The sequence below is a fragment of the Carlito syrichta genome, unplaced genomic scaffold, assembly GCF_000164805.1.
Source record: "Carlito syrichta isolate Samal-C Ts95f unplaced genomic scaffold, Tarsius_syrichta-2.0.1 Scaffold317479, whole genome shotgun sequence".
Classification (NCBI taxonomy): domain Eukaryota; kingdom Metazoa; phylum Chordata; class Mammalia; order Primates; family Tarsiidae; genus Carlito; species Carlito syrichta.
The window spans coordinates 866,405-885,098 of NW_007261575.1; the positions used below are offsets into that span (position 1 = coordinate 866,405).

General features: G+C 36.6%; 1 protein-coding gene across 1 annotated transcript in view; it reads right to left on the reverse strand.

Annotated features, from left to right (window-relative positions):
* Positions 1-18,694, reverse strand: part of NDC80 (NDC80, kinetochore complex component) — a 47,901-nt gene that overhangs the window by 4,760 nt on the left and 24,447 nt on the right. The window contains exons 11-16 of the mRNA XM_008074764.1: positions 15,039-15,244; positions 10,925-11,077; positions 8,518-8,607; positions 7,632-7,724; positions 4,606-4,736; positions 1,905-2,007 (exon numbers count right to left, since the gene is read on the reverse strand). Of these exons, the coding sequence (XP_008072955.1) occupies positions 1,905-2,007; positions 4,606-4,736; positions 7,632-7,724; positions 8,518-8,607; positions 10,925-11,077; positions 15,039-15,244 (776 nt within the window). The remainder of the gene's footprint in view (positions 1-1,904; positions 2,008-4,605; positions 4,737-7,631; positions 7,725-8,517; positions 8,608-10,924; positions 11,078-15,038; positions 15,245-18,694) is intronic.

Below are 18,694 nucleotides of genomic sequence, written 5' to 3' on the forward strand. Positions count from 1 at the left end.
TCGAGACCCGCCTGGGCAGCGAGACCTCATCTCTACAATAAATCAAAAAAATCAGCCGGGCGTGGTAGCGCATGCCTGTAATCCCAGCTACTTGGAAGGCTGAGGTGGAAGGATCGCCGGAGCCCAGGTCGAGGCTGCGGTGGCCGGGAGCGGCCACTGCATTCCAGTCTGGGTGACAGAGTGAGACTCCAACTCAAAAATGCCGGGCTTGGTGGCTCAGTCTATAATTCCGCACCTTTGGGAGGCTAAGGTGAGTGGATTGCCTGAGCCCGCGGGTTCGAGACCTGCCTGGGCAGCAAGACCTCATCTCTACAATAAATAAAAAAATCAGCCGGGCGTGGTAGTGCATGCCTATAATTCCGGCTACTCGGAAGGCTGAGGCGGAAGGATCGCCGGAGCCCAGTAGGTCGAGGCTGCGGTGGCCGGGAGCGGCCACTGCACTCCAGTCTGGGTGACACAGTGAGACTCCAACTCCAAAAAAAAAAAGAAAATGAGTAGAATGCAGGTTTTCTATTGTAATTTCTGGGATGCTTTTCTCAGTTCTTACTACTAAGCAGTAAAGAACACTGGTAAACAAGAAAGCAGGAGTTCAACATCTTTCAGGAAAGATGATGGGAGGTAGGGTATCACATGCTCATGTTTTCAATAAATGGAAGCCTATTAATGTGATATATTTTTTTCTTAAACCATTACTGGAAATACATTACTACCTAATAAATTAACCAGGAGTTTTATAGTTCAGTAATTTATCTTAGCTTTTAGGGTTCTTACAGCAGGTTGGAGGAATAGTTTAAATGTTGACTTTTAAGCTATGTGAAGAGTGGGAATAAGGTAAATAAACTTCATGCTTTAGAAATACTTTAAGTCAGGCTCAGTGGCTCAGATTGTAATCCCGTGCCTTTGGGAGGCTGAGGTGAGTGGATTGCCTGAGCCCGCGGGTTCGAGACCCGCCTGGGCAGCGAGACCTCATCTCTACAATAAATAAAAAAATCAGCCGGGTGTGATAGCGCATGCCTGTAATTCCGGCTACTCGGAAGGCTGAGGCGGAAGGATCCCCGGAGCCCAGCAGGCGAGGCTGCAGTAGCCAGGAGTGGCCACTGTACTCCAGTCTCGGCAATCGAGTGAGACTCCAACTCAAAAAAAAAAAAAAAAAAAAAGAAATACTTTAATTTGTTTTTATATGAAATTACAAAAAGGAAAAACAATTGTCATAAGATATGCTCTTTCATCTTAACCTTAATAAAATAAAAAATGTAGTTGGGCACAGTGGCTCAGCTTGTAATCCTGCGCCTTGGGAGGCTGAGGTGTGTGGATTGCTTGAGCCCGCGGGTTCAAGACCCGCCTGGGCAACTTGGTGAGACCTCATCTCTACAATAAATCAAAAAATTAGCCCGGTGTGGTAGTTCCAGCTACTTGGAAGGCTGAGGCGGAAGGATCGTTGGAGCCCAGCAGGTAGAGGCTGCGGTGGCCGGGAGCGGCCACTGCACTCTAGTCTGGGCTACAGAGTGAGGCTCCAACTCAGAAATAAATCAAAATAAATAAAAATAAAAATAAAAAATAAAAAATGTGCTAATGTTAATATACTGGTATGTTTTTAGTATGTAGAACATGGTCTACTACAACATCATTATATGCTGTTGATGTAATAAATATCACTAAGTGTTTATGTGAACAAAACAGATTATGTTATAAAAAGCACAAGTGTTCCCCTGTATCCTTTTGCTCTTCCCATGTATCCCCTGTTTCCTGTGTATACTAGACAGGATTCTTCTGACAAATTTTTATTAGGTCATATTTTTGATAAAAATAAAATTCATCATTTAATTTGTATAGACGTAAAGTGGAAATATATCAAAGTTTTAAAAATTTTTCTTAAAAGATAGTAAAAACCATCTTACACTTACCTCCACAGACCCTACATGTGTAGCAACCATCTCTAAAAGATGCTGCAAGTTACTTCCCACTTTTCTTCTTTCTTCCGTTGTAGTCTGGACAACTAGTTGGTATCTATAGAATAAAAACTTTTGCTTAAGTTGTCCAAGAACAAGTTAATATAAAGAGTTCTAGTTAGCTTACCTTCCATTTCCATATTTAATGAAACCAAGCTGTGACTGGCCTATGTACTGCTTGCTATATGTATAATTCATAGAAGCCCAGCCATCAATCATTAAAATATAAATAAAAACATTAAAAAAGATTCTCTGTAATCAACAATTCAAAACAGCACCAAAACCTCATGCTTTAACATATAAAACTAAACCGGGCTCGGTGGCTCAGCCTGTAATCCCGCGCTTTGGGAGGCCGAGGTGAGTGGATTGCCTGAGCCTGTGGGTTCGAGACCTACCTAGGCAACTTGGAGAGACCTCATCTCTACAATAAATAAAAAAAAAATTAGCTGGGCATGGTAGCGCACGCCTGTAGTTCCAGCTACTTGGAAAGCTGAGGCGGAAGGATTGCTGGAGCCCAGCAGGCCGAGGCTACGGTGGCAGGGAGCGTGCCACTGCACTCCAGTCTGGGCCATGGAGTAAGACCCCAACTCAAAAACAAAAACAAAAACAAAACATATAAAACTATATTTATAGCAAATGGTCTTAACTGAGTTTCCAAAAGAACTATAAACTCAAATGCTTTCAGTGCAAGACTGAAAATTTACAAATGGGGAGTAGAAGTATTGCCTTTAAGCATTCATGTTCAAATTAAAAACAAATGAAACTGCATGCCAAATAAACTTCCACCAAGTTTTCTATCCCTAGACTACAAATAAATAAATGAAAAGGTATGACTTTCTCAAGCTTGTACTTGGAACCTCAAAGAAAGAATTTTTCAGTTATTTGACAACAACTTAAGACTTAAAATGTATATCTTATATAATATACATAGGGCATATGGATTAACTAGTATATTGATATAGGCTGCACAAGATAATTACATATACAATAGAATATTTTTTAAATAAATGTTTTATAGTTATAGTTATTATATAGTATGAAGAAAATTTTTCTGATTAAGTTTTAAAAATTATAAGGGAAACTGAGGAGGAAAACCTGACCATGTATAATTTGATTGTAAGAGCCTCTAAGATATATAAAAGAAAACATTCAGGCAGTTCTTTTATGTTTGTTTATAAATGTTCCAACTGGATTGACAGATCAGGTAGAATCTGAGCATAATGCAAATTTCTCATTTGCTTCTGCCAATCTCCTCCTTGAAAAATACTTGGTGGATGCAGAAAACGACACTAAGTTGAATCAAGATGTGAAGAAAATATAACACACACATAAGTACACAACTCAAATGTCTACCAGTTCCTCGGTTCTCTGCATATGTGATGAGCCACACTCATCCACTACTGATGCTAAATTTTTTCCATCCCACTTCAGATAACCCTCATTCCACCTCTTCAGAGTAACACACAAGCTGCAATCCTATGAACGCCCATTTCCCAAAGTAAACTGAAGGTCTTTTTTAAGGTAAAGGGTCCCATATTTATTGTAGCATTTATGTATTTCTTAATCATTTAACATGTGTACCATTGTGCTTAGTTGGTTCTCATTTTTGTTTATGTGTATCACTAATAGTTATAAAATATAATGTTAATATTATTTTTTTAGAGATTGAGTCTTCCTATATAGCCCAGGATGGCCTTGAACTCGTACGTTCATGTGATCTTCTCATGCTGGCCTCTAGAGTAAATGGGACTACAGACCCATGCCACTAAGCTTGGCTACTGAAGGGAGTTTTTCAGTGTTGTGCCCCAATATCAATTTCCCCCTAGGTCCTATGATTTTTATTTCACTATTTTGCACAGTGTGGTGATTATTAGGGAGGCATCTGTTGTGTTATAGCAGATTGACTATAATTTGTAGTATAATTACATTTTATTATATAATACACATAATTCCTAGGAAATATAACTAAAAAATATAAGCAGCTTAGTGGACTTTTATTAAAATTCACTAACAAATAGCCAAAATTATTTGAAATTGATTTAAAATTTATTGTTGTTTATTAACATTTATTAATTAGATTTAATTTATAAATACTTTATTAATTAGATTTAATTTAATGTAATTTAATTTTTTTGAGTTGGAGCCTCACTTTGTCGCCCAGACTGGAGTGCAGTGGCTGCTCCCGGCCACCACAGCCTCGACCTGCTGTGCTCCGGCGATCCTTCCGCCTCAGCCTTCCAAGTAGCTGGAACTACAGATGTGCGCTAGCTACCACGCCCGGCTAATTATTTGAATTATTGTGGAGATGCGGTCTCGCCAAGTTGCCTAGGCGGGTCTCGAACCCGCGGGCTCAGGCAATCCACTCACCTCAGCCTCCCAAGGGGTGGGATTACAGGCTGAGCCACCGAGCCTGGTTTATTAATTAGATTTTAAAAATAAGTGGTTTCTTGGTAGGCAATAACTAATAGTAGCAGAATGTATATGCAAAAAATATCTTAAGGTATAAGCAGTTGTAGTAAAGTTCTATTTGCTCAGTCCTTCTACCCCAAATATCTGTGTAATATAAATTAAAGCAAATAAAAATAGATCTAGTTTTAAAAAACTGTTAAATATGTAATTTGAAATAAAGATATAAATCTTGGTGAGATGAACTTACTCCCGTTGAACAGCATCTAATTCATTCATAGCTTCACTGAGGCCCTTGTTAACAGTACTCTCCAGCAGGTGCTTGTGTTTCTCCAAGGACTCGAGCTCGTTGGCACATTTTTCATCTTCCTCCTCAGCTTCCTTTAGATAAAGTCATGGTTACGGTTTTTTGATATTCACATTCTATATACTCTGGGTGAGTTTAAAAAATTTATGTGAAGCATTTAAATAAAATCAAGTTGCATCATTTGTATTCTCAGGATGCTTACTGTTTTTTATTCATGTAAAAAACTTTAAAATGCTTCTTTGGGAATTCTATACTCTAAATATAAATCTTTTTCTTTTTTTTGATGTTTCTCTCTACACATATTATTTTGAATTCAGGTTTTTTTTCCCTATAATCTGAAAATATTTATAAAAATTTAAAATAGAGTCTGGTGTGGTGACTCACCCCTGTAATCTTAGTGCTTTGGCAGGCCAAGGCAGGAGGATCACTTGAACCCAGGACTTCGAGATCAACCTGGGCATTATAGAGAGACCCATCTCTACAACAAATAAAAAAAATTAGCCAGGTGTGGTTGTGTGTGCCTGTAGCCCCAGCTACTGGGGAGGCGGAAGTGAAAGAACTGCTTGAGTTTAGAAGTTCAAGGCTGCAGTGAGCTATGCTAGAGCTTGGGTTTCAGAGTGAGTGAGATCCCATCTTTCTCTTTTTGCTTTTTGAATCAGAATCTTACTCTGTTGCCCAGGTTCAAGTGCAGTGGCATGATTATAGCTCACCACAGGCTCGTTCTCTTAGGCTCAGGAGATCCTTCTGCCTCAGCCTCCTGAATAGCTGGGACTACAGGCATGCATCACCACTCCAGGGTAATTTTTTGATTTGTTGTGGAGATGAGATCTTGCTACACAGCCCAGGATTGTCTCAAACTCCTGGGCTCAACAATTTTTCTGCCTTGGCCTCCCAAAGTGCTAGAATTCCAGGCAGGAGCCACTATGCCTGGCCAAGATCCCATTTCTTGGGGAAAACAAAATTTGATGTAACCTTTAACTTAATGGCTCTGCTTCAGAAATTTATCAAAGATTAGGAATAGAAGAATGCCCAAAGATATACATACAAGGATATTTATGGCAACATTATTTGTCAATTGAAAATTTAAGCAAAAAAGTATTGAAGAGCTGTTTAAATAAATTATACACATATAATATAAAAACACAATTGAAGGATAGCTTTCTATTTGCATGGAAAGATATCCATGACACATTCTTGAGAAAAGCAGATTATTAAAAACTATATAACATTTGGCACCATAAAAAATATATATGTTTGTATACCCTAAACTTTAACCACCATGATGGGATTAAGGTAGATTGTAAGGCACTTTTCATTTTCCATTTTATTTATTTATTTATTTTTTGAGTTGGAGTCTTACTCTGTCAACCAGACTGGAGTGCAGTGGCACGCTCCTGGCCACTGCAGCCTCAACCTGCTGGGCTCCAGCAATCCTTCCGCCTCAGCCTTCCAGGTAGCTGGAATTACAGGCACGCGCTACCGGCTAATTTTTTTTGATTTATTGTAGAGATGAGGTCTCGCCAAGTTGCCCAGTCAGGTCTCGAACCAGCGGGCTCAGGCAATCCACTCACCTCAGCCTCCCAAAGTACTGGGATTACAGGCTGAACCACCAAGCCCGGCTCATTTTCCATTTTATACATTTCTCGTTTGATTCTCTATTGTTTATAGTGGGCATTTATTATGTTTGTAAACAAAAAATAAACACTTTTCCTTCAAAAAATTAAAAAGTCGTTTTATTTTCAAAGAAGAAGAAACTAAATATAATTGTCAGGTTCAGTTTTCAGGATGCCAAGATCAATTGGCTAGAGTTTAGAAACCGAGGTTCTTTAGATTTTTGGTGAGTTTGTAGTATTCACCAGATGTGACCTGTTCAAAAGGCTCGTATAGGATTCATTCAGCAGTATTTTCAAGTCTGTACAGGAAATTTTAAGACACTTGGATCAAATTTTTTCCCATGAGTATCAGGGAGGCCTTATCTAGGTCATTATTTCAAAGATGTATTAACTATACACAGGAAAAATTGCCCAAATTAATCAATTCTTAGGTTTGTGAGGATGACACATCATAAGGTCTTTCATTTAAGTGCTTCAGAGAATAAACTCAAACACTGTCATGGAGGACATATGAAAATACAAAAATGATTACTAAATGTCTGACATTTCTCATGTAGATCTTAAATGATATATTTTCTTTTTTGTTTTTTGTTTTTTTGAGTTGGAGTCTCACTCTATCACCCAGACTGGAGTGCAGTGGCCGCTAAATGGTGTATTTTCTAAAAATTTCACACAGCTTTTAAAAAAGATACAGGTCTTAAAAACAATACAGGCCAAGAGACAAGTTTTCATTTCCCAATACTTTGTTGGCATAATTAAATAAAAAACAATTAGCATAGATAAAATTTTCAAATGAATTGTGTAATAATAATAGAGTCATCTGAACAATTCTCTGAGAAAAAGTCCATTGAAAATTTAAGCGTTGTTCAGGTGGTAGACTGGTGCAGGATCAATCTTATTATTCTACCCACCTTCTAGATTTCATGTTAAATGGTCTTTGGAATTTGGCCAGGATAGTCAATTTGCAGTGACTTTTCATGGGCAATTACATATACAAAGATCTTACTGGAGTTCAAAGTGTAAGACTATATAACACTAAATCTCTATTAAAGAGTAGGACAGATTCTGTTTTGGTCTTGCAAGAATATTGAATCACATATGCAAGTACAAAATATTAGATAATGGAACAGTAAATGTGTTCTATGGTGAAGTAGCCCTAATCCTGAAAAATGTCCTTTGAAAAACACAAAAGAAAAACTCCTCACAATAAACTTTGGAACAGAAGACTACACTAAAACACAAATTATAGGATAAATATAGCTTAAAGATTTCAGTTTCAGTGTCAGAATATGTGCCTAGTCAATCAGTCATGACATAGATTTGGCTAACTTACACAAATTGTGGCAAAGTTCTCACCTTAACTTTTTGTTGGTAAAGATCATCCAGTTTTTGAACTTCTTCTTTCAGAGTTCTCACACTTCTCTTGCTTTCTGTTATCATTGCATTTAACTTAGGGAATAAAATAATGGTTGAGAAATAATTATACATAAAAGACATTTTCACAAGTTATGGAGTTTTTGCATTATCAATCAACTAACTAAACCCTGTTATTTCTTCTAGTCCTTCTGGACTCTCACTTATCATTTGGTCAAAAATTGTATTACCGTATTATTCCTTGGAGAAGAATTTAAAAGAAATCTTTAAATAAGGTTATTAATATCTGTTTTTCCACTAGTAACTATGAGAGTCCTTTTTGAACTCTCATATATAATATATAAACATTACATTACATTACATATCTATTGTAACTAGTTACTAAAGTTTTCATTTGTGTGTTCACTTTCTGGAATGCTAAAGAGAACTATTTAATATTAATTTTTTAAAATACTGTTTACTATTTAGTTACAGTCAAGTTCCAAAGAGTAATAAAGTAACTATATTCAGTCTTGTTAAAGCTTGAGATTTAAAGGTCAATTGAAACCAAAACTGAAGAAAAAAGGTGTTTCTAAAGCTCATTTCCTTTTGGCAAGTGCTGACAGCAGCAATTAATATAGAATGTGGTTCAGCTAGACCAAGAGGAAAATGTTTCTTGCAAGAAACAGAAAATAGTAAAATGTCTAAACTTTCTTAGTTGTTAATAAGTTACTTCAAATATTTCTGTCAAAGGTATCCAACCTCTCATTTATTCATAATTGTATTAAAAATTAATTCATCAGCAATCAGAAACTACAAATCACATTTAATTCTAGGTTTTGAAAATCTTATTTTTGCTTTGAATGACTACCTGTGCTTCATTACTTACTTGTTCTAAAGTATCCTCCAAACCCATTTTCTTATTTAGAGCTTTATTAATTTCTTCTTCAGTTTCATTCAGGAGTTCCTTGAGAGGTACCTAGTAAATACATAGGAATGTGGTTGATGTATGACATGTAATCACAAAAATGTCTCCCGAGGCACCTACACACTGTACTAGGAGGAGCTACTTGAGAAAAAAGTGAAGTTATGATATTTTAAATCTAATATGCTATCAACAAGAAAACAAAACTAGTTATCAGGTATATTTCTTTTAAGTGCAGCATATAACTTGCTTTTGGTTTTGAATACATGCAAAATTCAAGATTTGCTCATCTACTCTGGAGATTAATAAATATTAAACATTTTACAGGTACATTTAGCTTACTGCAACACATTTTTGAAAACAATCTATATGCAGATTATATTTTCACACTATGTTCTTCAGAAGCATCAGTTTCTCTTAATCCTTTTCAACTGTTTAAAATTCTCTGCTTGTATTTCTTATGTTTATCTTCTGTTCTGCTGGTTTTAATAGTTAATTGCTTTTTTTTATTGAGGTGATATTCACACTTTAAAATGGTTAAACTGAATAGGTTAATCTTAAGATAAAATGAAACTCGAATCATAAAGTTAACATAAAATTCAAGTGCTTAATTTAGCAGCATTTAGTACATTACAATGTTTTGTAACCATCACCTCTAGTTACAAAACATTTCATCCCTCAAAAGAAAACCTTGTATGCATTATGTTTTAAGTGGGTCTTTTAAAGTTATTGCTGAGTTTTAATTTTGGCCTGCTTCTTTGTGAAAGATGCAATGGCCTCTTCAATCTCTTTAAGAACTTTTCACCAAATACCACTTAAAAACTTGGCTTTGTACCTTATTGATGCTATTTCCATTATATTGTTCTATTAGTATGCAAACTTCAACAGATCAAAGTAAAATTTTTCTTTTTCTGAGTGTATGCATTCTTTTTTTTGCACCGAGTAATCTTTTCTAGAGGAATTTGATTACTGTAATTATTTTCCTGCATCAGCCATGTCAAACTACTCAAAAGAGTGGTGAGTAACATTGCTTGCTTTTTTATAATCTATTGATAGATCAATCCATCTACCTACCGACATAGGCAGCTGTTGGCTTGATAAACAAAGCAGTAATAGGCTAACTGGTCACTGGATATATATTTTTTCCTATTGAAGAATGAGTCTAGACTACTTTAATTAATGTCTGTTCAACAAACTGTAATCTCTGGGAAAGCAAAGATGCATCTTTCTGGGTATTTTATTAATATCTCCAGCTTCTAGCTGGTCTGGAATATAATATGTACTCATTAAATATTTGTTGAATAAATGAGTAATTCTCAGGGAAAAAATGCATAACTTGATTTTAATCAACATTCTTCTATTAAAAACCTAAGTATTTTGAAAATTGACATTTTGGGGGGCAACTCAAATAGTAAAATCTGTAAATAATTGAGAAGTTGTTGGCTGGGCTCGGTGGCTCAGCCTGTAATCCCAGCGCTTTGGGAGGCCGAGGTGAATGGATTGCCTGAGCCTGTGGATTCGAGACCCGCCTGGGCAACTTGGCAAGACCTTATCTCTACAATAAATAAAAAATTAGCCGGGCGTGGTAGCGCACGCCTGTAGTTTCAGCTACTTGAAAGGCTGAGGTGTAAGGATCGCCGGAGCCCAGCAGGTCGAGGCTGCGGTGGCCGGGAGCGGCCACTGCACTCCAGTCTGGGTGACAGAGTGAGACTCCAACTCAAAAAAAAAAAAAAAAATTGAGAAGTTGCAACAGAGCAATTTAAACATTTTCTTCCCAAAATTACCTTTGGCCATATATCAACATTAGGCGCCGATTTCTCAATGTTGAGCACTGGTGTTCCTTAATGCTCTGTTATATTTTATGCTTTCATGTGTGTCCTTGTGCTTGGAACTCTCGCTACAGAACACTTTGTAAATATCTCATTTTTATGATCTCATTCTCTAAGTTTACTACCTCTGGAGTAATTTTTGCTACACGGGAAGAACTGATCTTGCTATTCTATAATGACTTATAATAAAGCACACATATATATAGCATTTATTTATGTCTTTTTCCCCTGAGGAGACCAGTAGAACTTCAGAGAAAGGGTTAAGTCTTTTCTGTCTTTATAGTCCTGGTGTCCATTTTACACATAATACATTTTTTTTTACTGGTTTGAATAACTCAATAAAGTAGGTAAAGAGGAAAAGAGATGGTATAATTTGAAGAGATAGGTATAATAAAATATTTCTACTACTAAGAAGAAAGACAAGAAAGTTTCAGTGTCTTATTTCTTTGTTGAGTCCTGGGTAATGAACATGCTGAAGTTCAAGTTCTTAGAGATATCAATCATATAATCTAAAAATCTTCAAAGCAGTTGTGATTACTTACATAAACTTGAGCCCTGTATTTGACAAGGCAGTTGGCACCAGCCTCAGGATTAAACTTAATTTCAAAGTCATAACCTTTGGAATTCTCAGCACCTTTAGGGATAAGTTTTAATTTTCTAGCCACTTTGTGATACTCTGCTAATTGTGTTTCAATCTGTAAGAAGAGAACACGAAAAGAAACATTAAAGCAGCCCCATTCCATATAGTTTTCAGCTGGCATTTGTGCAACTTTATACAAAACACATTACATCTATTTTTAGTAGTTCAGTAATAAGTTCAAGCAATAAGGGTAGCAAATTTAAAATATACAAAGAATGAAAGATTTTGGTGACACTAAATTTATAGAATTAAGACTACAATTAATTTGTTGAGTAACATACTACTGTTCTTCCATTTATTCGACAAATAGTTTGGAATAAGAGTCCATATTTAGGTGTTAACTGAAATGTACCTTTTGAAGTACCAGATAAAGAAGTTAAGAAACAAAAACAAGCCAACCTTAGTTTTGTCAATGTACAAATTAAAATAAATGAAATGTAATCATTTAAGTCTTAAAATGTCATTTTAATTGTATTGATAAAAATATGTTAGTAACATAGTTTCTGCTCTCCTTCTTTCCTTCAGGGCTCTACTCAAATTATGTCATCAGAAAGGCTTTATCTCTAATCTAGCCCCCATTTTTCTAAGCCCTTGCTTTGTTTTGTTTTTCTTCATAGCACTCAACACTACCTGACATGTATTTGTTCACCTCTACTACTTGAATGGAAGCTCCAAAGTAGCTACATCCCTAGGACCTAGAATAGTGCTTGGTTAAAGTAGACACTTAATATGTGATTGAATAAATGAATCTGTTGAATTTAGGCAACTTGTTTTCATCCTGCTTCTTCCATTTACTACATACTTAGTTTCTCTTTGTTATTACCCATCCATAAAAATAAATTTGGATAAAGGCAGGCAATGGCAAGAGCACACACTGGAACTTGCTTAACTAATCTGTAATTTTCAAAAATGCATCAGCTTTCAAAAGCAATATTACTTATACTTACATTTAAGATTTTTCTATAAACGAATCAGGAAAACATTTCAATTACCGTACTGTAATATAGTATTTTTCTAGGGTCTACTAAGTATGTAGGTCTGTTAGTCCTCATACTAAATGGTTCTAGGAGTATTTTCCTGTTTTCACTTTTTTTCCCCCTTTCAACCTAATGAAAGCTTTCATATACCCATGAACTTTATCATGCCTAGCTGCAGGGAGAGCAGTTGTATGGCACATGTGTCTCTACTTTCTCCTTCTCATGATCAATTCAATCTTATCACACTCTTTCCTGTTGAATCCAGATGCAGCCTCAATGTCTAGCTCAACAAAAAGTTCCAGAAGGCTATACTACCAATCAGAATTGGCACGTAGAATTCAAATCAGTTCAGAAAAAAAGATGATGGATTAAATGTTTATGTTGACCTTTTGCATTCTGTCACCATCCTTTACTATCCCTTGTATCTGACTCTCAGGTACCTAGACCCCTAAGGTTTTCTTTATACTGTCCACAGCCTTACTCTGGCCCATCATCCGGCCATTACTTATCTACTTCCCAAGTTTTTTTTTTCTTCTCTCAACCTGTTCTTCCACATCAAAACTGTAATTCTTTTTAGTACAGCTCATTTTAGTTAGGTAAACTCAGAGAACACCTAGTCTAGAGATAAATAACTTTCCCTTTCCCACAGTTTGAGATAAAGTACATTAATATTCATTGAAATAACTTACTAAATGTGAAATAAAATCACATTTTATAAGCAAGCAAACTAAGGCTAGGAGAAGTTAGATGACATGCTTAAGGTACATAGGTGGGTAGTGGCAAATCCAAGGCTAAAATCCAGGTTTAGCAAATTCTAAGTTCAAAGACTTTGGGCTCACCACCACAGACTGTTTCTTATAAATGTGTATTTTTCTCCTTGATACATGGGGACAGAAATTACCTAGAAGGGTCAGGAGGATGAGGGAATATAGATGGCTAAGGTAAAAGCAGAATAGTATGGTGAAACAGACAAGAACAGAGGTAATATGTACTGCTCATACTAAACTATCCATTCTGTACTAAGACTTACATATGTAGGTGTGTAGAAAACAGACTTTTAATAATGCAAAACAGTTAAGACCTGACTGATGAAGAAACTATAATATTCACATTATGCCTACAATGCAGTTTATAATATGACCAGGGTTTATATTGTGGCCATACTAGTTATGCTTTGAATGAAAAACTTCCTTCTTTTTAACAATGATGATTAGTATATGTAATACATAATGTACTAAAAAAAGTGTTGGAGGCAATAGGATACAAAAATAAGTCATTACTTTTGGAGTAAAAGCTGGAGATTAAATTTTTCTCAGTGAGGTTTAGATTTTAGAATTACATCTATCAATAACCACTGCAACTAAAAATACAAGGATAGCTGGGCATAGTGGTTCACACCTGTAATCTCAGTGATTTTAGAGGCCAAGGTGGGAAAATTGCTTGAACCCAGGAGTTCAAGACAAGCCTAAGCAACAAACTGAGACCGTCTTTACAGGAGGAAAAGAAAATATACAAAGATAAAAAGTTTTAAACCAAAACTTAGTGTTGAAATGCTCTTGTTTCCATTTTCTCCTCTAAAAAAAAAAGCCTTTCTTTTTATTAAAAATAAATACTATGGAACTATTTGACAAAAAAAAGTCCTTAGACAACTCATTAACTTGCTGGGTTGTTGTAAGGAACAGCTCATTTTCACTTAGAACGACAGTTAAAAGTAAGAGTAAATAGTGTATGGTAAGTTATGTAAGGCAGGAATACAGAACATTTTTAAAAGATTGCCTACAAAAATAAAGACAGACCTTATCTAAAAATTCATATGGTTAGAAAGCCCATTTTATCAACAATGTTAGCTACATTGTTAATGTATAAAATTAAGGTGAATAATATGTTATGCTTCTTTTATGCTGAGGTCTAGACTTATGCATACAATAGCCTATTATGCATTTTCACTCGGACATGGACATAACATCCATCCCCATTCCTGACTGACAACATCTTCCTTCTGTTCCCGAGTGAGTGGTACTACAACTGGTCCAGTTACCCAACTCATCAAGTCTTACTCATTCTACCTCCTAAGCAGTTGAATCTACTCACTGCTTTGAATCCTTACTATTAAATTCAGCTTGCAATTTTTCACTGGATTACTGCCACAGATTTTCTCTTATTTACCAAAAGTAAGACCCTTCTGAAATGTGACCACGCTTGCTTAAAAATTAAGGAGCTTTCGGGATAAAGTCTAGACTTCTAAACAAGAAGAGTCTTCATCCTCTTGTCTATGCTTACCTCTTGGGTCTCATCACTTGCTATGCACTCCCTTGCTATTAAGCTCCAGCCATATGAAAAGCAGACACATCAGACTCTTTTCTGTCTGAACTTTCCCATATAAAGTTCTATCTGAACTTTACCTTCTTTTGCTAACATTCCTACTTGTGCCATGCTAATCCTTCCTTGTACTTCCTGATTCAGTTAGGGTGTTATCTTTGCAAGAAAGACTTTTCTAAAACATCTCATCCATTATCCCATACCAAGTACACTAAATCTGGGTTAGGAATACTAAATGTTTCCTCACTAACTTGTGCAAACAAACATTTATTAGAGGTCTCATCTTATGGTAGAAAAGATAAACTAAGTTGGAAGTTTCCTGAGGGGACAGTCTGTCTTTTTATCTTTGTTTCTTCTATCCAGCATGTTAAGTGACACACAACGATTTTTAAATGTTTGAGCAGTGAACAGGTAAATGAAGGAGGACTCACTTCCTCCTCTACAGAGTAAAAGGGATGGGACTTACAGAAGTTATTTTCATGGTTTTAGAGATTTTTTTTTGCTTACTTCTTGATTCACTGTTACAAATTATAGGCTAACTTAATTTGTCTGCAAGACATTGGATTGACATAAAGGATGAGCATTTTATGAAAATGTCTTTGCTAAAAAGTTTTACCTCTTTAGATAATTTATTCTACCCACTGAGTTCTTCTTAATTGAGATAGACCTTTATAAAGGTCAGCTATGACGAGTTGCCACTCTGGAAGTGGTAGGACATACCGCCTCTTTGCTTCTGGCGTATTTTAGTTCCTCATTCCACAACTTCTGTTGGTCAGCCTCCAGGTCCTTGGTTACTTTGTTAATAGTCTGCTGCAATTCATTTTTTTCATGAGTTATTCTCTCAATGTCTGCAACTGAGTACTTCTGGTTATCAATAATATTCTGTAGTCGCGTGTTCTCCTGTTTTATTGTTTCACATTCTAATTCTGTATTGGAAAAAAAATAAAATTTTAAGGTTTCTTATATTCCTACAAAGAAACAAATGCCATTATTAAACTAAGATACTTAAATTTCCAAGTTATATACATATATATGTATACAGACACACACATATATATATTTGGATAATTCTCTTTTGCTAATAACATTTTTGAAGATTCTACAATTAAAGTTTTATGTTATTAGCCAAGTGTGATAGCACACACCTGTAGTTCCAGCTACTTGGAAGGCTGAGGCGGAAGGATCGCCGGAGCCCAGCAGGTCGAGGCTGCGGTGGCCGGGATTGTGCCACTGCACTCCAGTCTGGGCAACACCCCCCCAAAAAAGTTTTATGTCAGAACCCGATTTCCCTATTGGCTTCCTATGGTTTTCATAAAGTGCTCCATTAAAAAAAAAAAGTGTCCCCATATATAATGATGACAGTTAAGAATCCTGGGGCTCTGTCTGTGGATGCCGAGGGATACAAGTCAAGAAATTATGGCATTTGAAATTCACAATGTTAATAAATGGAATTGTTATAACATTGAGTTACTCAATTGACTTTCCTAGAAAAAGAACTCTAGTTTTACTAATTCTCAGTACATGAAGAGGGTTAAGAAATCCCCAAAACAGGCTGGGCTCGGTGGCTCAGCCTGTAATCCCAGCGCTTTGGGAGGCCGAGGTGAGTGGATTGCCTAAGCCCGCCAGTTCGAGACCCCTCCAGGCAACTTGGCGAAACCTCAACTCTACGATAAATCAAAAACTAGCCGGGTGTGGTAGTGTGCGCCTGTAGTTCCAGCTACTTGGAAGGTTGAGGCAGAAGGATCGCCAGAGCCCATCAGATCGAGGCTGTGGTGGCCAGGAGAGTGCCACTGCACTCCAGTCTGGGCGACGGAGTGAGAGTCCAACCAAAAAAAAAAAAAAAAAAAATCCCTAAAAACAGTTGGCTGCTTACATAAATAGAACAGTTGACAGACTGTGAAAAGCCCAGATAAACTACATATAGTGATCTATTGCAGAAAAGTTAATCATACCTTTCTAAATCCTGCTACAGAAGAAAACAATCCCCTAGAAAAGGAGGCTGTGACATGGCAAATAAGAAAATGAACTAGCTTGTGCAAGCCACCTGCCTGAAAAATTATGCCACGGTAGAGGAGTTATACATATTTTGTTGATTCTGGTTCTTCACAGACAGAAAGCTCATTATCAAAATATAGTGGGTTTTGTTTTTCCTGAGGCCTAACCTATTTCAGCAGGAATTTGAGACTGAATGCAGCTTTAATTTTCGGGAGAAAGGGAAGTATAAGTGAACGTTAGCTTGTTTGGTGAGGACAGAAGATCTTGGAGTTGTGGTCAATTGCCCTCCTGTGCTCCTCCGTCTTTTACAGGAAGAAAAACACTGTATCTCACTTGGCTGCTGTGCCAACTTGTTATTTCTAGAAAACTCACTACTTAAAAGCAATTTTGAAGAGTACGTAATAGCTGGCCTAAACTGGCTTCAAGCAGTTATAAAAAAGGTAGTGGTCAGAACTATTATCTGGGAGCGGCTACTGCACTCCAGTCTGGGTGACAGAGTGAGACTCCAACTCAAAAGAAAACAAACAAAAGAAGAACTATTATTTAAAACAGAAATTATAAATGACAGAAATAATTCAGATTTTAAAACAACAATTCAGTGGATATGGGAACAGGAACACCATCTTACTTTGCTTGGTTCCAGGATATACTGATGTTGTAGATGCTTATTTATTACAGCTGCATTGGGAAATTTCATCTACTAAAGACCATTTGGTTATTTAAAACATCCCTGGGCTATATATGGTTTACAAAAAAAGGTCTTGTCTGAGAACTGTGGAAGAAATCAAAACAATTTTTTTTCTTTAAAAAGCCACATAATGAAACCACTAATGAAAACCTAACAATCTACTTCACATTGGAGCAGAAAAATATCCAAAGGATCAGCTTCAACTTCAGTGAGGTGCAAGTGTACCATGTACATTGTCCATCTTTGCAGTATTTGGGACTTATATGGTTATTTGGTAACATTAAGAATTCCTGGGTCTTAGTGCAATCTTGTATAAGAATGCCATTTATATTATGTGACAAGTTAGACAGCCCTTATTACTAAAAACCACAAAGACCAAGAAACCACAAAGATCAGTCACCATGAACCTTTTAAAGAGTTTGTATTATTAAAAAACACTTAAATGTGTGCAGCTATTTTCTTATGTTTAAAAATCGTTTTAAAAAAGGAATCCTTACACTTAAGAGAGACAGTTTGTCTCTGTTAATGGTCAGTTTAAAAGCTTTTAATACTCTTGCATGATTCTTTGCAATAATTCAGAAAAATCACAAGTTTGGTTTTCTGCAACCATAAAAGCATTTATATTAAAATATATCAGAGCCTCCCATATTTTACTGATATCTCCAGTGGTAACCACATTAGTTAGTTCTTGCTTTGTCTGTTTACCAACACTGTTTTCTAACCTTCTATGACTAACAGCTTACATAGAATATGACAGCATTTTTACAGCAAGCTGGGACAATAGATGAAGATGACCAAAGGGATCAAGTGAGTCATCATGAGAGGATTGGTTTTTTGGCTTTGTTATAACCTATTTGCAGCACAACGGTTGGGGGGATCCACATCTGTGCTTAAAAAAAAAATTGATGGTTGGTTTAAACAAAACTTTATGTATTTATCACCGGTATCTGAACAAACCAATCCACAATATGTACTATCTATAGAGTTTAAATATGTCTAATTCAGCTGGGTTTGGTGGCTCAGCCTGTAAACCCATGCCTTGGGAGACTGAGGTGAGTGGGTTGCCTGAGCCCGTAGATTCGAGACCTGCCTGGGCAACTTGGCGAGACCTCATCTCTACAATAAATAAAAAATTAGCCGGGCGTGGTAGCGCACTTCTGTAGTTCCAGCTACTTGGAAGGCTGAGGTGGAAGGATCGCCGGAGCCCAGCAGGTCGAGGCTGCGGTGGCCGGGAGCGGCCACTGCACTCCAGTCTGGGCGACAGAGTGAGACTCCAACTCAAAAAAAAAAAAAAAAAAAAAAAAAAATGTCTCATTCACTCATACCACGAATGGTTTTAAGTAATCAGGAAAGTTAAAATACTCAGACTAGAACAATTTTAGGTTAATGGTTATCAAAATAATGCCTTAAACTAAAGCATTCAGGAATTGACAAACGATTGCTCAAGTATTTCTCATCTACTCAGTTTGCAATGATCAGAAAACAATTCTCACAAGAACAAGTAGGAAGTATGACAATTCTCTTGATCACATGCTGACAAGGAAGATAAAGTATTAATATTAGAAAGTAGCTGGGGTCGGTGGCTCAGCCTGTAATCCTGCACCTTTGGGAGGCTAAGGTGAGTGGATTGCCTGAGCCTGCGGGTTCGAGACCCGCCTGGGCAACTTGGCGAGACCTCATCTCTACAATAAAT